Source organism: Oncorhynchus gorbuscha, unplaced genomic scaffold, assembly GCF_021184085.1.
Source record: "Oncorhynchus gorbuscha isolate QuinsamMale2020 ecotype Even-year unplaced genomic scaffold, OgorEven_v1.0 Un_scaffold_744, whole genome shotgun sequence".
Lineage (NCBI taxonomy): Eukaryota > Metazoa > Chordata > Actinopteri > Salmoniformes > Salmonidae > Oncorhynchus > Oncorhynchus gorbuscha.
This window is the reverse complement of record NW_025745789.1, coordinates 94,088-120,605: the sequence shown is the minus strand read 5'-3', so window position 1 is coordinate 120,605 and position 26,518 is coordinate 94,088. Positions and strand designations below refer to the sequence as shown.

At 43.7% G+C, this 26,518-nt stretch overlaps 1 protein-coding gene across 1 annotated transcript in view; it reads right to left on the bottom strand.

Moving 5' to 3' along the window:
- The window catches only part of usp36 (ubiquitin specific peptidase 36), a 33,527-nt gene extending 8,167 nt beyond the window's left edge, over positions 1–25,360 (bottom strand). The window contains 16 exon segments of the mRNA XM_046335407.1: positions 298–425; positions 5,709–5,747; positions 5,749–5,931; positions 6,245–6,613; positions 7,324–7,507; positions 8,244–8,344; positions 8,554–8,694; positions 8,932–9,043; positions 9,154–9,236; positions 9,576–9,646; positions 9,865–9,932; positions 10,075–10,177; positions 18,267–18,377; positions 20,298–20,519; positions 20,809–21,089; positions 25,312–25,360. Of these exon segments, the coding sequence (XP_046191363.1) occupies positions 298–425; positions 5,709–5,747; positions 5,749–5,931; positions 6,245–6,613; positions 7,324–7,507; positions 8,244–8,344; positions 8,554–8,694; positions 8,932–9,043; positions 9,154–9,236; positions 9,576–9,646; positions 9,865–9,932; positions 10,075–10,177; positions 18,267–18,377; positions 20,298–20,519; positions 20,809–21,076 (2,183 nt within the window). The 5' untranslated portion in view covers positions 21,077–21,089; positions 25,312–25,360.
- Positions 25,361–26,518: the final 1,158 nt, after the last annotated feature.

Here is a 26,518-nt window from a genome sequence, read left to right as displayed (position 1 = left end):
GAAGAAAATGTTCAAGAACAAAATAGGAGAAATTCAAACCATCCAGAAAAATACTGAACACAACGTATAGTCTTATGTGTTGCTTCAAAAGTTGACCAATGAGACGGTGATGTTCAGTAGCGCATACCGTAACAAACTGCTTTGAAAGGGAAACAGAATGCAGTGTTTCTAAATTGGACAAATTCAGATAGTACCACCCCGTTTTACTCTGGTTCAAATAGTTCTCCTGTTTTGTGCCTAACTGGACACAATGCTGTGAACGGTCTGTGGAGGGGGAGGGCGTGGTGCGGTTCGTACCTGTGACTGTGAGTGGGTGAGGTGAAGGTGAGGTTAAGTTGAGCAGGATGCGTGCGGTCGCTGGACGGATGGCGTGGCAGGTGGGGGTGTTGAGCCTCAGTGCTGCTCGGACTCCGGCTGCGACTGGCCTGCAGTTATCGACAAAAATAAAAACTTGGTGGTCTAAAAGAAAATTGCCATGAACGTGACAAAAAAGGAGGGATGATCAAATAAGGAGGAAGGAATCATTGTAAAGACGGATGGAAGAACAAATGAACAAGGGAGAGAGAAAAACAGGAGAGGATGGTATGGCAGAGAAGAGTTAGAAATGGTTACAAGAAAATAATTGGAACTGAAACAAAAAGACAAAACATTGTAAAAAGAGGCGACTACTAATACAGGGCTGTCTAACCCTTCCTGGAGAGATACTGTCCTGTACCTTCTCACTCCAGGTGTTCAATTCAACCCCAGTTGTTAATAACCTGATTCAGCTTATCAACAAGCTCATTATTAGAATCAGGTGTGCTAGATTAGGGTTGAGTGAAAACCTACAGGACAGTATCTCTCCAAGAACAAGGTTGGAGAGACCTGTACTGGAGTATGTGGTTGGTTAGACAAGAGAATAAGAACACAGATGGTGTACTAGTCTTGCATAGGGCTGGGCGGTATACCATATACACACCGGTATTGATGCACGGAGCAGTTTGAGATTTTACTATATCTTCTGTAACCATGTCCATGTTTGGTTTGTTAAAAATGTGATACTCAACTCCAGCACGTAAAATGTCAGTTTTTATAGTTTACTCCTTTTGCTACTTGAGCTTAATGCTAAAAATGTTGCTGGAAGAGATGGCTGCCATTTTACAGGCTCCAAACCAATTTGCGTTATTTTTTAAACTTATTTTGTACATAATTATTTTGTACACCGTCTCCTATGGCCGAAATGAGCTTCTGGATAACAGAACAGTGATTAGTCACCTCGTACTGGACAAAGCTTTTTTTCTTTAACTAGGCGGATGCGAAGGATTTACTTCAGACACCCAACAAGGCCCAAATCCACGTCATTCGTATCAAGAAGAGACTGAGATATAGGGGTCATAGGTCGGGGTACCTTGAATCCAACAAGTGAGTAACCCGCCTCTACCATCAGTCCTATTTTCCAACGTGCACTCATTGGATAATAAACTGGATTAATTCCGATCAAGACTATCCTACCAACGGGAGATTAAACTGTAATCTCTTATGTTTCACCGAGTTGGTGATGAACAACGAAATGGTAACAAATCAAATTTTAGTCACATGCGCCGAATACAACCTTACATAGAGCTGGCTGGGTTTTCCGTGCATCGGCAAGATAGAACAGCTGCCTCCGTTAAGACAAGTGGTGGACGTCTGTGTCTATTTGGCAATAACAGCTGGTGCACGGAATCTAATATTGATGAAGACTCAATGTTTTGCTCGACTGAGGTGGAGTATCTCATGATAGTGTGGTCTACAGTTTATCTACCAAGAGAGTTCACCTATATTTTTCATTGCTGTCTATTTACCACCACAAACAGATGCTGGCACTAAGACCGCACTAAACAAACTGTATAAGGCCATAAGCAAACAAGAAAATCCTCATTGAGGCGGTACTCCTAGTGGCCCGGGGACTTTAATGTAGGGAAACTTAAATCCGATTTACCGCATTTTCTACCATCATGTTATATGTGCAACCAGAGAAAAACTATATAGACTTACAGACCACCTTTACTCCACACACAGAGACACATACAAAGCTCTTCCACGTCCCTCCATTTGGCAAATCTGACAAACTCTATCCTCCCGATTCCTGCTTACAAGCAAAAACTAAAGCAGGAAGTACCTGCGACTCGCTCAATACGGAAGTTGTCAGATGACACAGATGCTAAGCAACAGGACTTTTTTGCTAGCAGACTGGAATATGTTCCGGGATTCTTTCCATGGCATTGAAGTACACCTCATCAGTCACCTGCATCACCAACATGTGCATAGATGATGTCGTCCCCACAGTGACTGTACATAAATACCCCAACCAGAAGCCATGGATTACAGGCAACACCGCACTGAGCTAAAGGGTAGAGATGCTGCTTTCAAGAAGCGGGACTCTAAACCGGAATCTTATAAGAAATACTGCTATGCCCTCGGACGAACCATCAAACAGGCAACAAAGGCATCAATATCAGACTAAGATTGACTCCAACTACGAGACTCATCGGGTGTGGCAGGGCTTGCAAACTACTGCAAAGGGAAGCACAGCTACGAGCTGCCCAGTGACACAAGCCTACCAAACAAGCTAAATTACTTCTACGAACACCTCGAGACAAGCAACACTGACGCATGCATGAGAGCACCAGCTGTTCCGGACGACTGTATGATCACGCTCGCCGCAGTCGATGTGAGTAAGACCTTTAAGCAGGTCAACATTCACAAGGCCAGACTGATTACTAGGACGTGTACTCCGAGTATGTGCTAACCAACAGGCAAGTAGCTTCACTGACATGTTCAACCTGTCCATGACAGAGTCTGCAACACCTGCATGTTTCAAGCAGACCACCATAGTCCCTGTGCCCAAGAAACCAAGGTAACTTGCCTAAATGACAACAGATCCGTAGCACTCACATCTGTAGCCATGAAGTGATTTGAAAGGCTGGTAACGGCTCACATCAACACCATTATCCCAGAAATCCTAGACCCACTACAATTTGCATACCGCCCCAACAGAGCCAGAGATTACACAATCTATTGCATTCCACACTTTCGCACCTGGACAAAAGGAACACCTACGTGAGAATGCTATTCATTGACAACACCATGGTGCCCTCAAAGCTCACCACTAAGCTAAGGACCCTGGGAAGTCACTTTACCTCTACCTACATATTACCTCAACTAACCCCCCCCCCCCCCCCCAAATTGACATTGTACGTTACCCCCTGTATATAGCCTCATAACTTTGATTTTATTGTTACTCTTTAATTATTTGTTTTTTCTACTTTCTTTTTTTCATGTTTATATTTATTGATTACTTCAGTTTATTTAGTAGATATTTAAAACAATCTTAACTGCATTGTTGGTTAAGGGCTTGTAAATAAACATTTCCCTGTACTATTCAGCGCATGTGACAATATATGATTTGACCCCCCCCTTGATGCTCAGACTGATGCATGCAGCCAACCACACCAAGCCCTGTCTCATCACTCAAGGACAGCAGTTGCTCGACCAGAGGCACAAGAACTTCCTTGCTGTTCATTCTGCATGGTTAGATGGATATAATGTTGGTGACATACTGCTGTCCACAAGCGTTCTATACACTATTCATTTGTGTATCTTACTATCTGCTAGTTTGTCTTTTCTTAGCAAGGTGTTGCTAAAATAATTTGTTAGCCGCTAATGCTAAATCGCTAGTTAGTACATTTAGCAAATGAAGCTAGCTAATACTGACTAGTGCCAGTGCTGGTGAATGCCTAGATAAGATACCATTGCACAAACATGCTTATCAGAGAGGAATAGGCAAAGCATGAATATGTTAGCTAGCTGGCTACATGAAGTAAGAAACATGTAATGTAACATCTAATTAGGGTCACCTGGAAACACTGACCAACACTGGTTCCTACCCTGTAAATAATTCCTCCCTGGTTCATTCATTGCCGTGTCAAAACAACGTATTCAAGGTGCTCCCCACTATATTCCAACTACTTTAATTCCAACAGTTCACCAATTAACTAGGTCTATATTATTTGCCCATATCATGCTGCGTGGCACAGTGTGGAGTTGGATTGAATGGTATAACTGGAGAAATTGAGATGACTTATAATTTGTGTTGCTACCCTAGGGTCATGAACTACTCAAAGCATATTTAGATCTATTATTTTAAAACGATTATTCATAAAATACTGTAAAATATGATATTTTATTCATATCGCCCAGCCCTCGTCTGACAGTAGACTAGTTGTTTGGTTTGATAGGAGAATAGGAACACCGTGTACTAGCTTTACAGTAGACTACAATAGATACAATTGTCATAAAATCAATTTGATGGGATAACGAAAACACCTTATTTTTAAGAGTTACGGAGAGAGGTGAAGAGAAGGAAGGTAGCAGGCAACAAAGACACTACATGCTTCCAAGGCAAAGCCCAGGGAAAGTAGCTGTATTGCTGATAAGACTATAAATAGAGCCATGTGTTTTGGTTGACCATGTCACATGACCTGGATTTTGACCTTTATTTTAGGCATTTTCCAGAACTTAGAATTAGACAAAATGTAGACAATTGTCTGAGGATGGTGCTGGACCATGTGACATAAAAACAAACTGATACAGTTTGATGAAACCTTTAAAGGTTGAACTACGTGACATGATTAACCAAAAGACAGGGCCCTAACTATAAAGACTACTAAACTATGATTAGGCCTAGCATATTATCCAGTGTCGCGCCATCTGTGTGAGCCAGTGCTTACTTGCACCAGAGCTTTAAAAAACAGACGCAACATACTGTTACACCTGCGACAAAGACCCACAATCAATCTGAGACTGGCAAATTTATCCACAAGACGTTTACAATCAGAGACAGTGTCTTCGTTTTAAAATCGGACACAAACCTCTCTCGCAGTAGTCAGTACCGGCTTGCCCAGACAGCGCTGTAGTGGCTAACATGCTGACCAGACTGGACGTGTCTCACGTGTGAGCGTTGCATAAATGTACACATGCATTCAATCATTGCACCCACACTGCTCGCGAGCGTCTGCATAGCCAGGCGCTAAAATAGAAATTGGGTCTAATTGTGACCCTCAACGCGCTTCAAGTCCTGCCTCTACCATCTACTCATTGGTTTTTAGGAGCATATACCCACATGGGTGACTGAAAGATGAACTGAGGTCCTCACTCCAGTTGGTTGTGGTAATGCAGCTTAAAGTTGGTTACCAACCGCAATATAAAGTCCAAAGAATAAAAAGAAGCCTGAAGGAAGGAAAGATGACTAGAAATTAATTTGGTCTACCGTTTTATCAGTGGATTATTGTCGGAGTAGAGGACCGTGTGCATTTCAGGTAAAATAACAACCCAATATTCATATCCCAGGACAAATTAGCTAGCAATAGCAAGATGGCTAAATTGCCATAAATGTTGAATGCTTTTCAAACAGTCCCCAAATTAATATAATTGGTTCAGAGTTTGTAAGTCGCTCTGTATAAGAGCGTCTGCTAAATGACTTAAATGTAAATGTAAATGTTTAGCTATTTCAAATCAAATCAAATTTATTTATATAACCCTTCGTACATCAGCTGATATCTCAAAGTGCTATTTCAACCCTGTGCCCTGATCGCATCAGGTGTCGGTGTATAAAATCAACTTGCGCGCGTGCAGTCTGGTCAGCCAGTAAGCGGCTACTGAGCCATTCACGGTGCCTCTAGTCTCACCTTCTTGGCCGACAGGGCCAATTTCTTGGCGGGTGGGGGGAGACGTGGTGCAGGTGGGTGAAGATGTGATGTTGTTGAGGGCCAGGGGTTTTAGCTTGACCGTCTTCTGCTCCTCCGTGCCCACGCGCTCCACACTCTTGGCAGGGGAGGCCATGCCGTTCGAGACATTCCTAGGGGGGGTGGACGTCCCACCAACCGGCGCACTTTTGGTACCCATGGAATCCTGGACGACAATAGCAAGCATTTGGTTCTGATGAATAACGTGACCAGAACCCAATGACACACAGACAAACTGACCATCTTATATCTGTATGGTAAATCCAGTATAACATTAACATGACTGGGCTAAAGAATAAAGGGATATATTACATTCTGAGTGAGGGAAGCGCATGTAAATAAGACAACGTGCATGTTTGAGATATGCACATTTTCATCCTGTATGTGACCGCAATTATATAAGGGTACATTTTGTGCAGTTATAGTAGACAGACTGCCCGTCCAATAAAATTCATAATATATTATAACTAGTGCTGTACCTTTGAGTCGGAGGTGTCTGCAGAGGAGGAGTCTGACAGGGACTTGAGTGAGGTAGATGCGGCCAGGCCCCTGGCCCCTTGGTTCCCGTGCCTCCGGTCTCCGCCGTCCGACCTGCCGCCCACACCGTTGGAGGGGGCGGGGGTGCTGCTGCGCGCCTGGGGCTGCTGAGGAGGACAGGGCTTCTTCAGCTTCTTGAAGGGCTCCTCGATCAGCATGGGTCCACTGGGTATCCTGGTGGGTGCGTGGGAGGACGTCCCGTTGGACATCTTGTTGGGCTGCTGGGAGATGTTGGCGCCGTTCCTAGACACGGGTATGCCCAGGCCGCCCTCTACGGACTGAATCTTACGCAGCTGGAAAGGGTCCAGTTTCTGCAGTGAAAGAGACATGTTTCAGTGACCAAGCCTTGGGACAACACTCCATACAAGACATTCAGGAGGCGATACAAAGTCCCCAGGTTCAGAACAAAGAGGTAGAGCCATCTTCATCTCATCAGCCATCAAATCACATTTTATTTGTCACATACACCAAACAAAACAGGTATAGACCTTAGTGAAATGCTGATTTACCATGCTTACATCAAGCTACTGAACAGTGGTATAATATATATTACATCTTATCAGGCTACTGAACAGTGGTATAATGTATATTACATCTTAGCCATCAGGCTACTGAACAGTGGTATAATGTATATTACATCTTATCAGCCATCAAGCTACTGAACAGTGGTATAATGTATATTACATCTTATCAGCCATCAGGCTACTGAACAGTGGTATAATATATATTACATCTTATCAGCCATCAGGCTACTGAACAGTGGTATAATATATATTACATCTTATCAGCCATCAGGCTACTGAACAGTGGTATAATGTATATTACATCTTATCAGGCTACTGAACAGTGGTATAACGTATATTACATCTTATCAGCCATCAGGCTACTGAACAGTGGTATATTACATTGTGTAAGGACAGTATAGTTCATGTGTCCTTATTTGAACCGTTCTGTATTGTATTGATTTCCATGCAAATGGACAATAAAAGTATCACATCGAAGGCAGCAAGTCTATTCATACCGTATTGCTTTCAAACATTCTGATGACGGACCGTTCTGCCAGCCTGTCCCATACCTTGGTGACCTGCGGAGAGGACAGGGGTCTGTTGAGGTTGGTCTTCCTGAACTGCTCTGACGTCGCTACGTTCTTCCCCATTCCCTGCTTGGTGATCTGGCCATCCACGTTCTTCTTGGTCTCTGGGATCCTAATGGGCAAAGAGCAGATGTGGTCAATGTGTATGGTTCCTAGCTACTACTGCAATCAGTCGCTAGTAACCATCAGACCAGCAATAGATACTTGATCTAGCTTGTCGTGTAGAACGGAACCAATGGAATAGTTCTAACAGTTGGTAGATCATGGCGCTTGCAACACCAGGGTTGTTGGTTCGATTCCCACGGGGGACCAGCTACTGTAAGTTGCTCTAGATAAGAGCGTCTGCTAAATGACTCAAATGTCATGTAAAACGTAACAGAGTAAACTCTTAAGATAAACACTTCCAGGGCTCACTTGAAAAAGGCCTCAATGGAAAAGGCATTTGAACTTGTCAGACATCTGTATTGGACCCGGGTCTGGTAACTATATAAAGTCTCAATTTAAAAGGCATTTGAACTTGTCAGACATCTGTATTGGACCCGGGTCTGGTAACTATATAAAGTCTCAATGTAAAAGGCATTTGAACTTGTCAGACATCTGTATTGGACCCGGGTCTGGTAACTATATAAAGTCTCAATGTAAAAGGCATTTGAACTTGTCAGACATCTGTATTGGACCCGGGTCTGGTAACTATATAAAGTCTCAATGTAAAAGGCATTTGAACTTGTCAGACATCTGTATTGGACCCGGGTCTGGTAACTATATAAAGTCTCAATGTAAAAGGCATTTGAACTTGTCAGACATCTGTATTGGACCCGGGTCTGGTAACTATATTGTTAACGTCTTACCTCAGGTAGAATAGAACGTAGGCTTGCTGATTCAAGACTACTTTGATGTTACTGGAATGGACCATCGAGTCATTCATCTGGTACCATTGCCCGTTGCTGGCCTGGGAAAACAACAGAAATATGAATGGGCTTTTCTAAATAAAGTGAAGGGACATGCCACAGTAGAGACTAAACACAGATTAACAGGATAACAAACATACCGTTCTGTTAGAACAGTGACAGTGAAAATATAAACATAAATTATCCTTCAGACTTCCAAACAAAATCCTTCTCAAATGTTCAGTCTCAGGCCTACCATCAATGTCCTTACCTTGACATAGCAGTAGTAGTGGCCAGCATGACAGCTGTACCCAGAATGCACCAGGACAGCATAGAGGCCATACATGACCGGGTCCCCTGTGCTCTGAGACATGTAGGGGCGGATGTTCAGGAACTCTGGGTAGCCAACGTCCTAACAAAAACACAGGCGAGATAAGCATCAGGGGCATGTTCAGTAGGGAGCAAATGTTTTTAAAAATGGGGAGGAACTTCCTGAATTTGTCAAAAAAAAAAAAAAAAAACGAGTTTCATTGTTACAAAGTGTTTTGCAATGGTGCCCTACGGACTACGACCCAGTTAGGGTGAGAACTGTTGCACTGAAACAGCATTTTTAAACAGAGTAATGACTATTTTTGCGAGAGGTTTTTACCTTGGTGATTTTTCCTCCACTGAAGTTGGCAAACCTCTTGAGAGACAGGGTCAGAACATTGGACGTTCGGTGGACTGTGAATCGCTTTGTTGCCGGAACTTTCTTCTTACACCTGATAAAGTGTAAGTGTGTTGTTTATAAAACGTCTATAACACTAATGTGGGCCTTGTGTACGTCTACAATATCAGTGTGTTAGAAGTTACATCATTACTCAGAACTTACTTGGCACACATGTAGGCGTTCTCTCCACTCAACACGTCAGGCTTGACAAAGAGCTCCAGGGCTCGGACGATATTTGCTGCTTGCTGAAAAGGACAGACGGAAGACCACTCAACACAGGCATGAAACCAAATAGGAATTCAGCTGATGACTTTGGGATAGCAAACACACATCAATTAACTCTTTATTCTGTACGAGGGATAAATCAATAGGACCACCGATCTGACAAGAATTTATAAGTACCATTCTTCCTAGGTTTCTGCCTAGGGAGTTTTTCCTAGCCAATGTGCTTCTACATCTGCATTGCTTGTTCTTTGGGGTTTTAGGCTGGGTATCTGGATAAATGTGATTGATTGATTAGATCTGTGCTTGTGAAGTATTCAAGGACAGGAGGAAGATACTTTTAAAGTAAGCAAGAGACTTACTCGAATCTCCACAGCGATGTCCAAGTAAGGGTCGTACGTGTCTGACACACTTTTGCAAATGGAACACTTAACTGAAAGAGAAAAATATAGAATTAATCCACTAAGGCAATTTGTCAATATGCCTTAAAAAGTAGTTTATCGATGTAGCAGGGTTGGGATCAATTCATTTTGAATTCCAGTCAGATCAGAAAGTACAAATTACAGTTCCAAGAAAATTGGAATTTCAGTGTAGTTCCTCAATTGAAATGGAATTGACCAACTGTGCAATACAGTAGATTGAAAGCTGTACCTCGCGACCTGAGGTAACCGCCAAATATCTGGTGGACCAATGTGGTGGCCTGTGTCGTCCGGTCTAACCTACGACCCAGAGAGAGAAATATATTTTAAAAAGAATCATCCAAAAATGACAGATTGAGGCTTTCTGAAAACACATTCAATTCAATCCACATTTCAGTGAGGTATAATTAATGTCCTTCACTCGATGACTTGACAAACTTACTTGGGGTAGCTGTTCAGACAGGCTTTCTGCATGGCATCGATGGTGTAGCGTAAGAATTCATGGGCGTCTTCCTGGCTACCGAACCGAAAGTGCCTGGCAATTTCTGCAAGAGCAAAAAAGAAACCCCTTGTTAGATTAATACCAAAAGCCTCAACTCCATCCCTTATGGCTTCATGGGAAATCTAGAGCACACAATACCAGCATGCCCAACCCAACCTTCTTCTTGTGTTTTTGTCTCCGATGTTGGTTTGATGTCGTTTGTAACTAATGGGCTTGTGCTGTGAAAATACATTACTGTCCTCAGTGGGGGAAATGACCTGTCCATTATCAGCGGGCCTACAGCATGAGACCACTCTGAGGCATTAAGCCATTCAAATGGGTATCATCTTTTTAAATGGAGAGAGAAACAGAGACTCAAACACTCCACAACCTGCTAGTTTCCTCTTAAAGGAAAGGTTCATCCATTTTAAATGTTCTATTGTTTTCATGCATCTCTGAGTGATGTTCTATCAATTCCCCTGGTCACTTCATGTGTATCTGCATTATTGGGATTTAAGCAGGCAGAAATCCAGCCTGTATAATGTAGCACTGTGATGAAGTAGCTCTCACTAGACTGGACGTTAAAAGGAATAGGACTTTTAGATGATGAAACAGTCTATCAAACATGTCAGATTTCAATACTGGCTGTCAATACTGATGTCATGCTGCGTCACGTGGTTGCTATGCTAATCGTCACGCAATCCCTTCTCAAAGTCGTGTAAATGTCGAGGAACGTGCCTTTTTTCCCTCCAAACTACATAACGCCATGATTCAAAAGCTATACAATATTACAAATAGCAAGTTAATCTTACGTCTAGGAAAATAATTGTAATGTAGTTCTTGTTGACAAATTTGTGCTAATGTTGGGTTGCACCCTATAGACTCCCCTTCACTCCTTGGAGAGCGCAGCTTGTCCCAGAATAGCCCAGAATGCACCTTGCGGCCCATTGACATGCTTCAGCAACATTTCCCATCTCCTTAAAAGTATATATGTCGTTGCGAATGTCAGACTCCACTCTGAGGCACATTGATGTGCATGTTGAACATGGTGAGATTGTCGACGCCTAAATAGATAAATGGAGTTTAAGGCGATTTTACAGCTAACTAGCTACGTGACATGCTGATATTGTCGTTGGTATTATTGTGTGTAGCTACGTTTGTTAGCTAGCTAGCCAGCCTATAGAGAGAATTGCGGATTTTGTATTCAACTGCAATAGATATCCAAAAGGACTTTCCATGTTGCTACCAACCTTCTTATAACGACAAAATGAAACATTTGTTCAAATAATAATATATATAATATATGCCATTTAGCAGACGCTTTTATCCAAAGCGACTTACAGTCATGTGTGCATACATTCTACGTATGGGTGGTCCCGGGGATCGAACCCACTACCCTGGCGTTACAAGCGCCATGCTCTACCAACTGAGCTACAGAAGGACCACAAATAATTGTTCTCAGTGTTATTTAACACAGTATATTAAAGGAATGAGTGTTTTTTTCCTTTGACAGGAGGGAGAACCAGTCTACAGTCTCCTCTTAACAGATAGAGGGGGAAGGAGACACCACAAACAAGAGTAAAAAGGAGGAAATGGTGGGTGTGAGGAGAGCAAGAGGCTGGCTGGCGAGAGGGAGCGAAAGAGGCGAGGGAGAGAAAGTCCGAAAATCTTATAGCCAGGAGACAGAGGAAGCTAAAGGAAAATCAACCATCTCAGCAGAGCAGACGGTTGATCAATTGTAAGCACTTCTGTGAGTTTGTGCTAATGCTGCTACCCTGCTACTCCTAGCCCGCAGTCACAAGGAGACAGAGAGGACATCGTAGAGAGAGAGCACCAGATGGGGGGAGAGGATATTGCAGCAATTGGGAAGGTAAAATTCAGGACGTAAGAAGAGGTGGACAGTACCAAGAGAAGGAGATCCCTGGGGACAACGCCTCTCTGACACAGGCCCATCGCAGGGCTGTTCAGTGTCGCTCCAAGAGGGCCAAAACACTTCTAGTTTTCATCCTCTCCTCATATGGGAGGAATTCAGAAATGGTACACCAGGTAGGAACAAAAACCGGAGGCGTTTTTGCCTTCCAGGAGCGGAATAGCCCTTCACTAGAGGACTCTACTACTGCACACACCATAAGGTATCCACAGTAAGGTGCCGGGAGAACACACTCCAAGTCTCCGCAAACTTAAACCAATAAAAAAGATCAGTCATTTACTGTGCCAAGCTTAGATTATATTACTGACATTAGCAGTGATCCGAGCATTTGTGGCTTCAGATCAGGCTGAACTCACGATCCCTCCCCCTCTACATAACAGCGTGGTGGTTGTACCATCCCTCCCCTCTCTATATAACAGTGTGGTGGTTGTACCATCCCTCCTCTCTCTATATAACAGTGTGGTGGTTGTACCATCCCTCCCCTCTCTCTATATAACAGTGTGGTGGTTGTACCATCCCTCTATATAACAGTGTGGTGGTTGTACCATCCCTCCCCTCTCTATATAACAGTGTGGTGGTTGTACCATCCCTCCCCTCTCTATACAACAGTGTGGTGGTTGTACCATCCCTCCCCCTCTATATAACAGTGTGGTGGTTGTACCATATAACAGTGTGGTGGTTGTACCATCCCTCTATATAACAGTGTGGTGGTTGTACCATCCCTCTATATAACAGTATGGTGGTTGTACCATCCCTCCCCTCTCTCTATATAACAGTGTGGTGGTTGTACCATCCCTCTATATAACAGTATGGTGGTTGTACCATCCCTCTATATAACAGTATGGTGGTTGTACCATCCCTCTATATAACAGTATGGTGGTTGTACCATCCCTCTATATAACAGTATGGTGGTTGTACCATCCCTCTATATAACAGTATGGTGGTTGTACCATCCCTCTATATAACAGTGTGGTGGTTGTACCATCCCTCTATATAACAGTGTGGTGGTTGTACCATCCCTCTATATAACAGTGTGGTGGTTGTACCATCCCTCTATATAACAGTGTGGTGGTTGTACCATCCCTCTATATAACAGTGTGGTGGTTGTACCATCCCTCTATATAACAGTGTGGTGGTTGTACCATCCCTCTATATAACAGTGTGGTGGTTGTACCATCCCTCTATATAACAGTGTGGTGGTTGTACCATCCCTCTATATAACAGTGTGGTGGTTGTACCATCCCTCTATATAACAGTGTGGTGGTTGTACCATCCATCCCTCTATATAACAGTGTGGTGGTTGTACCATCCCTCCCCTCTCTATATAACAGTGTGGTGGTTGTACCATCCCTCCCCTCTCTATATAACAGTGTGGTGGTTGTACCATCCCTCCCCTCTCTCTATATAACAGTGTGGTGGTTGTACCATCCCTCCCCTCTCTATATAACAGTGTGGTGGTTGTACCATCCCTCCCCTCTCTATATAACAGTATGGTGGTTGTACCATCCCTCCCCCCTCTCTATATAACAGTGTGGTGGTTGTACCATCCCTCCCCTCTCTCTGTGGTGGTTGTACCATCCCTCCCCTCTCTCTATATAACAGTATGGTGGTTGTACCATCCCTCCCCTCTCTCTATATAACAGTGTGGTGGTTGTACCATCCCTCCCCTCTCTATATAACAGTGTGGTGGTTGTACCATCCCTCCTCTCTCTATATAACAGTGTGGTGGTTGTACCATCCCTCCCTCTCTATATAACCCATCCCTCCCCTCTCTCTATATAACAGTGTGGTGGTTGTACCATCCCTCCCCTCTATATATAAAACAGTGTGGTGGTTGTACCATCCTATATAACCCCTCTCTCTATATAACAGTGTGGTGGTTGTACCATCCCTCCCCCCTCTATATAACAGTGTGGTGGTTGTACCATCCCTCCCCCTCTATATAACAGTGTGGTGGTTGTACCATCCCTCTATATAACAGTGTGGTGGTTGTACCTCTCTATATAACAGTATGGTGGTTGTACCATCCCTCCCCTCTCTCTATATAACAGTGTGGTGGTTGTACCATCCCTCCCCTCTCTCTATATAACAGTGTGGTGGTTGTACCATCCTCTAACCCATCTCTATATAACAGTGTGGTGGTTGTACCATCCCTCTATATAACATCCCTCTATATAACAGTGTGGTGGTTGTACCATCCCTCTATATAACAGTGTGGTGGTTGTACCATCCCTCTATATAACAGTGTGGTGGTTGTACCATCCCCCCTCTATATAACAGTGTGGTGGTTGTACCATCCCCTCTATATAACAGTGTGGTGGTTGTACCATCCCCCCCTCTCTATATAACAGTGTGGTGGTTGTACCATCCCTCCCCCCTCTCTATATAACAGTATGGTGGTTGTACCATCCCTCCCCTCTCTCTATATAACAGTGTGGTGGTTGTACCATCCCTCCCCTCTCTCTATATAACAGTGTGGTGGTTGTACCATCCCTCCCCTCTCTATATAACAGTGTGGTGGTTGTACCATCCCTCCCCTCTCTCTATATAACAGTGTGGTGGTTGTACCATCCCTCCCCCCTCTATATAACAGTATGGTGGTTGTACCATCCCTCCCCCCTCTATATAACAGTGTGGTGGTTGTACCATCCCTCCCCTCTCTCTATATAACAGTATGGTGGTTGTACCATCCCTCCCCTCTCTATATAACAGTGTGGTGGTTGTACCATCCCTCCCCTCTCTCTATATAACAGTGTGGTGGTTGTACCATCCCTCCCTCTCTATATAACAGTGTGGTGGTTGTACCATCCCTCCCCTCTCTATATAACAGTGTGGTGGTTGTACCATCCCTCCCCTCTCTCTATATAACAGTGTGGTGGTTGTACCATCCCTCCCCTCTCTATATAACAGTGTGGTGGTTGTACCATCCCTCCCCTCTCTCTATATAACAGTGTGGTGGTTGTACCATCCCTCCCTCTCTCTATATAACAGTGTGGTGGTTGTACCATCCCTCCCCTCTCTCTATATAACAGTGTGGTGGTTGTACCATCCCTCCCCTCTCTCTATATAACAGTGTGGTGGTTGTACCATCCCTCCCCTCTCTCTATATAACAGTGTGGTGGTTGTACCATCCCTCCCCTCTCTCTATATAACAGTGTGGTGGTTGTACCATCCCTCCCCTCTCTCTATATAACAGTATGGTGGTTGTACAATCCCTCCCCTCTCTCTATATAACAGTGTGGTGGTTGTACCATCCCTCCCCTCTCTCTATATAACAGTGTGGTGGTTGTACCATCCCTTCCCTCTCTCTATATAACAGTGTGGTGGTTGTACCATCCCTCCCCTCTCTATATAACAGTGTGGTGGTTGTACTATCCCTCCCCTCTCTATATAACAGTGTGGTGGTTGTACCATCCCTCCTCCTCTCTATATAACAGTGTGGTGGTTGTACCATCCCTCCCCTCCTCTCTATATAACAGTATGGTGGTTGTACCATCCCTCCCCTCTATATAACAGTCACAGCCTAACTAAGGCACCGCAGTCACAGTGACTCTTCCAACCAGCGTTATACCTTATGCATACTGCTACTGAGTCTCCAGGGTGTTCTCTGGCACAATGCACCATCTACGGAACCATTATGTATTATAATCGATGTATGGGTAAATAACAAGTGAAAAACATGCAGTACATAATACTAAATCAGATTTCTTTGGTTCTCATTTCATTAGCTAGGTTTCCATCCAACCAGTGAGATTCTTACGCAAAAATAAAAATCTGCATATAAACAAAATGCGCATTCTCACCAAAGAGGTTTCCATCAAATGTACTTGTTGTGGATAAAAGGCTGTGCGTGGCGACGTAGTGCAACATTTCCACGGACAGTTAAAGGAGAAGTTTACATACAGCCAAATACATTTAAACTCAGTTTTTCATAATCCCTGACAGGGAATTTTTACTAGGATTAAATGTCTTCAGTCAGTTAGGATCACCACTTTATTTTAAGAATGTGAAATGTTCAAAAAAATTTATTAGAGAATGATATATTTCAGCCTTAATTTCTTTCATCACATTCCCAGTGGGTCAGAAGTTTACATTACAATCAATTAGTATTTGGTAGCATTGCCTTTGAATTGTTTAACTTGGGTCAAACGTTATGGGTAGCCTTCCACAAGCTAGCCTTCCCACAATAAGTTAGTTGAATTTTGGCCATTCCTCCTGACAGTAACTGAGTCAGGTTTGTTGGCCTCCTTGCTCGCACATGCTTTTTCAGTTCTGCCCACAAATGTTCTATAGGATTGAGGTCAGGGCTTTGTGATGGCCACTCCAATACCTTGACTTTGTTGTCCTTAAGCCATTTTGCCACAACTGTGTATTATTGGGGTCATTGTCCAGTTGGAAGACCCATTTGCGGTCAAGCTTTAACTTCCTGACTGATGTCTTGAGATGTTGCTTTATTTTATCCAACATTTTCCTTCCTCATGATGCCATTTATTTTGTGAAGTGCACCAGTCCCTCCTGCATCAAAGCACCCCCAGAGCATGATGCTGCCACCCCCATGTTTCACGGTTGGGATGGTGTTCAGCTTGCAAGCATCCCCCTTCTTCCTCCAAGCTTAACGATGGTCATTATGGCCAAACAGTTCTATTCTTGTGTAATCAGACCAGAGGACATTTCTCCAAAAAGTATGATCTTTGTCCCCATGTGCAGTTTCAAACCGTAGTCTGGCTTTTTTAATGGCGGTTTTGGAGCAGTGGCTTCGTCCTTGCTGAGCGGCCTTTCATGTTATGTTGATATAGGACTCGATTTACTGTGGATATATATTTTTGTACCCGTTTCCTCCAGCATCTACACAAGGTCCTTTGCTGTTGTTCTGGGATTGATTCGCACCTTTCATCACTAGGAGACAGAACACCTCTCCTTCCTGAGCGGTATGACAGCTGCGTGGTCCCATGGTGTTCATACTTGCGTACTATTGTTTGTACAGATGAATGTGGTACCGTCAGGCATTTGTAAATTGCTCCCAAAGATGAATCAATATTTTTTTCTGAGGTCTAGGCTGATTTGTTTTGATTTTCCCATGTTGTCAAGCAAAGAGGCATTACGTTTGAAGGTAGGCTTTGAAAGACATCCACAGGTACACCTCCAATTGACTCAAATGACGTCAATTAGCCTATCAGAAGCTTCTAAAGCCATGACATCATTTTCTGGAATTCTCCAAGCTGTTTAAAGGCACAGTCAACTTAGTGTATGTAAACTTCTAAACACACTGGAATTGTGATACTTTGAATTACAAGTTAAATTATCTGTAAACAATTGTTGGAAAAATGACTTGTGTCATGCAAAGTAGATGTCCTAACAGACTTGCTAAAACTATAGTTTGTTAACAAGAAATTTGTGGAGTGGTTGAAAAAGGAGTTAATGACTCCAACCTAAGTGTATGTAAACTTCCAACTTCAACTGTACCAAATAAATAAGAGTTAAATGGGTTTCCATCGCATATTTCACTCTACTGACGGTTGTTACTAAAGATACATATACACATACTGAGTGAGCCCACTCTGGTCTTGGCACATGAGCACTGACAACAGCTCACAGTCATAGATACAGTGAGGGTATAGCCTACATGATGATTATTATGACTAGAGAGAGAGATCATTTTTATTTGTCTAACGGCAGTCAAGCATCGATCATGACCAGAATAAGACCCTGGATATTTGTTGGAAAGGAGGATCAAGCTCAACACCTTGTACTTTCACCACCCTGTGAAGTTCATCACTTATTTCATCTGTAGTAAACTACGGTTTCCTGAGTCGTAGTGGGAAGACTACACAACATGTCATCATGTGACTCCAATATGATGTTATTATAGCAATATTGGCACATGAAAGCATTTCCATTACTCACATAATTCATCTTAGACATAAAACGATCCCAACCGTGTCTAGCGTATTTTGTTTAGTGACATTTGCTGTTTCCATCTGGCCCGTTGGGACATTTGTTCTCCCCCCCAACGTACTTTAATCTCAAAAAGGACGGATGGAAACCTGGTTAGTGTTTATGAAACTAAACTGAAATCAAGAATATAACAGCCAATCAATATCATGTACCTTGCAGGAGAACAAAAACTGCAATGCTGCTAGAAACAAGCTTCCACTTACAACTCTGAAAAACCAACGCCAACTCAATAGATGTAAAACAGCTAAACAAGAAGCACACTACTTACTTTTTAGGTCTCGGATGAAGGAGACAGGCTTGATGGCATTTCCTGTGTTGGCAAAGGCTTGGATGATGTGGTTCTGCATTATACAAATCATACAGAAACCCGACTGGTGACCTGAAATGCACAGGAATAGAATAATGAGGTGAAGTCAATGTCATTACCCCCACCAGACTGGCCAAGTCACCGTCATTACCCCCAACAGACTGGCCAAGTCACCGTCACTACCCCACCAGACTGGCCAAGTCACTGTCATTACCCCCACCAGACTGGCCAAGTCACCGTCATTACCCCCACCAGACTGGCCAAGTCACCGTCATTACCCCCACCAGACTGGCCAAGTCACCGTCATTACCCCCACCAGACTGGCCAAGTCACCGTTATTACCCCACCAGACTGGCCAAGTCACCGGCATTACCCCCAACAGACTGGCCAAGTCACCGTCACTACCCCACCAGACTGGCCAAGTCAATGTCATTACCCCCACCAGACTGGCCAAGTCACCGTCATTACCCCCAACAGACTGGCCAAGTCACCAGACTCATTACCCCCAACAGACTGGCCAAGTCACCGTCATTACCCCCAACAGACTGGCCAAGTCACCGTCATTACCCCCAACAGACTGGCCAAGTCACCGTCATTACCCCCAACAGACTGGCCAAGTCACCGTTACCCCCAACAGATTACCCCCACCAGACTGGCCAAGTCACCGTCATTACCCCCACCAGACTGGCCAAGTCACCGTCATTACCCCCACCAGACTGGCCAAGTCACCATCATTACCCCCACCAGACTGGCCAAGTCACCGTCATTACCCCCACCAGACTGGCCAAGTCACCGTCATTACCCCCACCAGACTGGCCAAGTCACCGTCATTACCCCCACCAGACTGGCCAAGTCACCATCATTACCCCCACCAGACTGGCCAAGTCACCATCATTACCCCCACCAGACTGGCCAAGTCACCGTCATTACCCCCCCAGACTGGCCAGTCACTCATTACCCCCACCCAGATTACCCCCACCAGACTGGCCAAGTCACCGTCATTACCCCCACCAGACTTACCGTCATTACCCCCACCAGACTGGCCAAGTCACCATCATTACCCAACAGACTGGCCAAGTCACCATCATTAGTCACCCATTATCCCCAACAGACTGGCCAAGTCACCATCATTATCCCCAACAGACTGGCCAAGTCACCATCATTACCCCAACAGACTGGCCAAGTCACCGTCATTACCCCCAACAGACTGGCCAAGTCACCATCATTACCCCCAACAGACTGGCCAAGTCACCATCATTACCCCCAACAGACTGGCCAAGTCACCATCATTACCCCAACAGACTGGCCAAGTCACCATCATTACCCCAACAGACTGGCCAAGTCACCGTCATTACCCCCAACAGACTGGCCAAGTCACCGTTATTACCCCAACAGACTGGCCAAGTCACCGTTATTATCCCCAACAGACTGGCCAAGTCACCGTTATTACCCCCAACAGACTGGCCAAGTCACCATCATTACCCCCAACAGACTGGCCAAGTCACCGTCATTACCCCAACAGACTGGCCAAGTCAAGTTACCGTCATTACAGCAACAAACTGAGGAAGTCATTTGACTTCCAGCACAACAGTTTTCTTAAACATATGTTCGTTGCTTATTGTGTGTGTCAGATGTTGGCTGTTTGGCTTATGACATAATATGAATCAATTTCTTATATTGTGAATGCACACAAAACCATTGTTTTTAAGTAAACAATATGCTTTCAGAAACATTTCAGTTGAATGCATTCAGTTGTACAACTGACTAGGCATCCCCTTTTACTCATGGGAGTAGAGCTGTTGGACATGTGCCCCTTTCCATCCAACCTTTGAGGTAATTTCTAGACAATATGTTTGTCCATTTAGGGGACCTGTTTAGTCTCAAAACTAGAAGCAAAAGATTTGTGTTGACCCATTTAATGTTTTTGCACTACAACGCCTATATTGTGCCATTCAAAAAGGTATGTAACCAGAGGTCAACTGAACTACTCACAGGCACGACTGTGCTCCTTGGAAAGGAGATAGTTTGCCAGGGGCGGTGTGTAGGTGAGACACTGCACAGTGGAGTTAAGGAAGCAGGTGTTGCCCAGGTTGTGGAGGCCGGCTCCCACCCGGTAGACACGCTCCCAACGCATGGAGAGTCTGTTCCCAGGGAAGAGCATCTTCTGGGGGGCGGGGATCCCATCACTCTGGCCCCCACACTGGTTGTCTGAAACTGGTGGATGGAGGGGTGAGATTACAGAAATTGCATGGATAATTCAGAAAAGCCATTGAGAATAGTTCAGACAAACTCAACAATTCAGCCAAACTTGATCACGTCACCAAAAACCCAGTAGAGAAACACTCATGGTGAATTGAGCTGTTCTTCAATTCCACCAAAAAGGTTAAGACAGTGGGGGTGATTAAGAATATCGACGTGTGTTAATTCTGTGGCAGTGAAAACTAGATTTAACAAACCTCTTGAATGGCTCAGAGAGGGTACATTTCTCAGTCAACGGCCTTACCTTGCCTCTTGATCGGAGCGGGCTCTGTGCTGGCCCTCTGACCCGACGTGGCCCCCTCACTGCCGCGTGGGTTGAGGATCACATATTTTGTCTTGAGACTGTCCAGCTGATAGGAGAAGCCTTTGCTGGCCGGCTCAAACTCAATCTTCTGCAACAGGACCTTCTTGGCCGAGGAGGCCAGCAGCTTATTGAGGTCGCCATCGTCCCCCGCCGAGGAGTCCTTCCGGCCGGGCTTCAGGGCCTCCTTGAGCTTGTCGACTATAGGCATCGTTTGAGCATCACTGTGGATGAGACAGGGTGGGATTCACGAATCAGAATCACCTTTGCTTACATGTACCAAGGAATTTGACCTGGTGAAACGGCACTGACAAGTAGAACACAGAAAAACTTATGAAGACATAATACACACAAGCCTACAGTATAGATAAAACAAAATCAGAACAATTACACACAGTAAGGCCAGTTTGAGACTAGTCAGTTAAAATCGAGGCTAAAATGAATATTCCACAGTACAGCACTGCAACGTCATCGTTCCCTCAGAGAGAGAGGCTACTGTAGCAGTGAATGTCTATTTCCTGTCAGTGATTCCTAAACTGGCAACCCGGGCTGTAAACCCAGACTGTAAACCCGGATTGTAAACTGGCAACCCGGGCTGTAAGCATGGAAGTGGTGCTTTTCGGCGAGAGAGCGGCATATTATGGCAAGAGGACTAAGTGTCTGAGGAGTCAGCCTGGGACTTGGCAGCAGTCTCTAATGTTATGCAAGATAGTGGAGGCGGGCATCATGTGTGTGTAGCGGGGAGAGATACTCGACACAAGCACAACTGCTGTCTACCAGGTCAGATACTCATGTTTGGTCTATTCCTACATCAATCAAGTCATTGCCATACCAACCAACAACCACCCACTGTCACAACAAAGGAAAGAGTGGTGTGGTGACAGTCATGATGTTTGTACATGTCCTCAGAATGCCTTCAGTTATTCCAAGTGCAATCTGTTATAATTATTTTATTCATTCAGTTGTAACCGTTGATTCTTTTTTTACTTCAGGGCCCAATTTCATAAAGTGTTAGAGAAGGAGTGTTGATCTCAAATAAGTTTGCCTTTCAGATATTCTAGTGAATATGAATACATAAGACAGCGGGAAGCTGATCCTAGATCAGCACTCTTAGTCTGAGATGTTTCTGAATACAGGCCAGGTTGATTATGCTCTAAGAGAAGCTACAGAGAAAAGCTACACATCACTTGTGTGCTTAATATGGGAATGAGTAGTGAAATAGGCTAGATACTGGTCCTCTGTAGCTCAGTTGGTAATGCATGGCTCTTAAAAACGCCAGGATAGTGGGGTTGACTCCCAGGAGTAGAATCTACACACGGATGACTAAGTTGCTTTGGATAAAAGAAGTCTATGCCATCTCTCATATCTAAACCTACTGTCATACAGTGGGGCAAAAAAGTGTTCAGTCAGCCACCAATTGTGCAAGTTCTCCCACTTAAAAAGATGAGGCCTGTAATTTCATCATAGGTACACGTCAACTATGACAGACAAAATTAGAAAAACAAATCCAGAAAATAACATTGTAGGATTTTTTATGAATTTATTTGCAAATTATGGTGTCATAGTTGACGCATAGTTCACGCTTAGAGTAAACAAATAACTGCTACACAAACCTTGCGTCAACTTGATGTACGACCAGCAAACTATAGTGCTATATGTTAGTGATGCACTAGCATGCTGCCATTGAGTGGTTGAAAAGCACCGGGGAGAGGGAACAGCCCTTGGTCAACAGCACACGGACACAGGATGGACCAGTCACAGAGCAGTGTTCTGTTCAAACCCACACTTGACAGAGAAAAGGGAGGGGAGCCTGACTCATCATTAGACCTGGCAGTGACGTAGCTGAGGGAGAGCAAGGGGGCTGCACATGCAGCATCACACGCACAAGGGCAGACTAACCTTCATGTGCTGCTACTGATAGAATTAACAATCACACAGCCCACAGTGAGATGTAATGGGTGGACCATCTACAGGGATTTTCAGTTTATTCACCAAACCCTTTCTATAGGGGTGCTGTTCTACCCAACCATTGGACCATATAGGCGAGGCTATCACACAGAACGTTATGCCACTGTCAGAGATACTGTGGACCCATGACACTACATACTGTTTTAATGACATCACAATCAAGAACTTTAGGCTTTTTACTTAGATACTGATACCAGGATTAGTATCACAATAGTCAATATCTCTGATATGGCAGCCCCAGGCCATATCAGAGAGGAAGAGGTGAAGTGAGAGGTCTCACTTTCGCCAAAATACACCCAAGGCATTTCTATGGGAATATTTTGGTCCCAAGCTTGTCACCTGCCTTTGGGTCAACAACTCCCGTTGGTAGGGTGGATACACGAGCATCCCATGATCCATATTCACACAGAGTCAGTTTGCAGAGGCAATAGATCATCTTTCAGAGAGATGTAAGATCGATCAAGTGAATTAATAAAGTTGTGGTGGCAATCGGATTAAAAATTAAAAATAAAATTCCATTATGGTTTGCAAACAAAAAAATGCCGACATGCAAACAGCAAGCTTCTGCCTTTATAAGTGTGCACATTATTATTTGCAAAATATAGGGTTGCACATTTTGGGGAATATTCAGAGTTGGAAACTTTGTGGGAATTAACAGAAATATATGCAAACTAATATTAATATAATTTAAATATGTATGTTTTTTTGAATTGGATACTTCCCCTTTGGATATATTTACCATATCACATGGAGACAAACATACACCTTATATGTAGACAGACCATTGTAAATTATTAAATCCTCCCAGTATATATAATTTTTTAAAACAATTTAGTTATGAATTGAACTTTAAATGAGTTGACTCTTCACACAGAAGGATTTCACTGAAAAACAAAAGGGAATATTGAATGATCCCCAATGATCCATCGCATCTCCCAGAAACATGTTCAACATACATCTGTAAAATGATAGTCTAGAAACTAACGCTTTGGTTGTCTTCCTCTCAGGCTTCCATGTCTTCTCCCTGGACCTCCTCAATGTCCACCTCTTGAACATCAAACTCTCAGGCATTGTCTCCCTCAATCCGGGCAAAGGATACTGCTACAGGTTTCCGGCTGCTTACCACCCTCTCCCAAAATACATCATCCCGGATGATCCTCTTGATGGGGCTGTCCATATCGGCAGACTGATATGGATATTTCTTGGAGAGAGTGTCAAACATAATGACACCACCACCCCAACCAACGGGTGTTGCTGGGCAGCTTCAATGTGCTGCTCTTATTCTTCTCACTTTGCTTGGTGAGGTAGATTGCTGATATAACTTGATGACCCTTTACATACCTAACCACTTCCTTGGCTCTATTGTAGAGTGTATCCATTGTTTTCAGTGCCATGATGTCCTTGAGGAGCAGATTCAATTCATGAGCAGCACAGCCAAAGGGTGTGATGTGAGGGGAAGAGTCCTCCACTTTAGACCAAGCAGCCTTCATTGTCTGTCAGTGAAAATACCTTCTGTGGTCCAAGGTCATTGATGACTGACTTCAGCTTATCTGCAATGTTGAGACCGGTGTGTCTGTTGTCCCGTGTGTCTGTGCTCTTGTAGAATACTGGTTGAGGAGTGGAGATGATGTAGTTAATTATTCCTTGCCCACAAACATTTGACTACCAATCAGAGATGATTGCAATCCAGTCTGCTTTCTCTACGATTTGCTTGACCCACACTTGAACTCTGCATCCAGCAAATGAGTAGATAAGTAGTCTGGTTGGAGGGGTGTATGCTGGGCGAAGAACATTCAGACATCTCTTCCAATACACATTGCCTGTGAGCATCAGAGGTGAACGAGTTGCATGCACAGCTCGAGCAAGACATTCATCAGCATTTCTCTGACTAAGTTCCTCCAATGAGTCAAAAGAAACTTCTGATTCCAGGAGGCCCATGAGCTGTTGCTATTGATAAGGCGTCGGATTCATCATTTTCACCTCAAATAGAAGTAGAGGGACCTTTGTCAGAGGTTGCTTATTGTGAGCACTGAGGGAACTTAATGCACTTGGCCAGATGATTCTGCATCTGTTGCATTCCTTACATATGATTTGGCACAGTATTTGCAAATGTGCACAGCTTTTCCTCCTACATTAGCTGCAGTGAAATGTCTCCAAACATCAGATAGTGCCCGTGGCATTTTCTTGTAAAGATTAGAAAAAGGAATTTAAAAAACAAATACAATTCCATGTACAGATAACTATTTAAGCATTTAGATTAAACTCCTTTGTAAGATAAATGTTTTAAAATGAAACATGTATTGAAACTGGTGAATTAACACTCAGTAGACTCAAGCAAGTTAAAACTAACAAGAGGAAATTATTCACAAGTTAGAAATTATTTTAACACTTTGCTCTAGGCTACAATTTACTAGTTTAAAAAAATGATGCATGTCATAAAATATATTCACCTGACCCAGTATTGTAATCAAAACTTACCAGAAAGCATGTAGTCCTTGGCTCAGACAGTGTAGTAGTGTGGGTTCAATTGAATCTCATTAGTGTGCAAGATCTTCAGAATCAGCTGTACATGTGATGGAAGAACGCAATGCAGAGGGTTGCAATTCCATTGAATTTGGCATAGTTTAACCAAAATATGTCACTAGACTAGAATTTCCTTACATGTATCCCACAAAAAAGTTTGCTGTTATAAGCTAACTGACGAATTTACACAAAATTCCCCAAATTCACCGAAAAGTTTCCAACCCTTTGCAACACTAGCAAAAACACCAGAAAAAGAGACTGAGGGGCAAAATACAGACCCTCAAATGGTTGGGATTTGGAGGTGAAAACGTAACATTTAAGCAGCTGCATTCTCTCCACAGCTCTACCAATCTGTCATAATTATGGGTAAATCCTGCCTATTTCCACAATTTCTCATCTTAAAATCTGATATTAAACCCTACTCCTACTATTCTTCTATTATTCAGATTTTTATTTACAATACGGACAATTTTCAATTTGTGGCTGTGGTAGCTGTTGGTTTCATCTTTGCCGTCATCGATTGGGTCTCACATGCTTGCCCAATCGCATCGTATCCCTCCTCATACTACAAGATACAACTAAAATGTGCCCGAATATTAAATCAGGACATCCCACCGGGGGTCTGGAGAACGGAACAGCCTAAATCAGTGTGTCCTTGACCAGCTCAAACGACACAAGTCCCAATGACCTGTTCCTAGCCCAAGTTCATAGGATTTCATCTCCAACATGAAAATGTGTCTGGGACGGCAAAAAAAACGTGTCAAAGATCGTGTAGTGTATGCACGGCAATAACCCACAACAACGAGACTGGTTATGCCTAACATACACCACGCGATTTTGCCATCTTGTAGTATGAGCAGTACTATGAGATGCTATTGGCAGCAGTCCATGCCCAATGAGCACTCAGCATGTGAGACCAAAACAATGATGGAGAATTTAATTTAATTCACCTTTATTTAACCAGGCAAGTCAGTTAAGAACACATTCTTATTTTCAATGACGGCCTGGTGGGTTAAACAGTGGGTTAACTGCCTGTTCAGGGGCAGAACAACAGATTTGTACCTTGTCAGCTCAGGGGTTTGAACTCGCAACCTTCCGGTCACTAGTCCAACGCTCTAACCACTAGGCTACGCTGCCGCCCCAAGAGAAGTGGAACGCAACA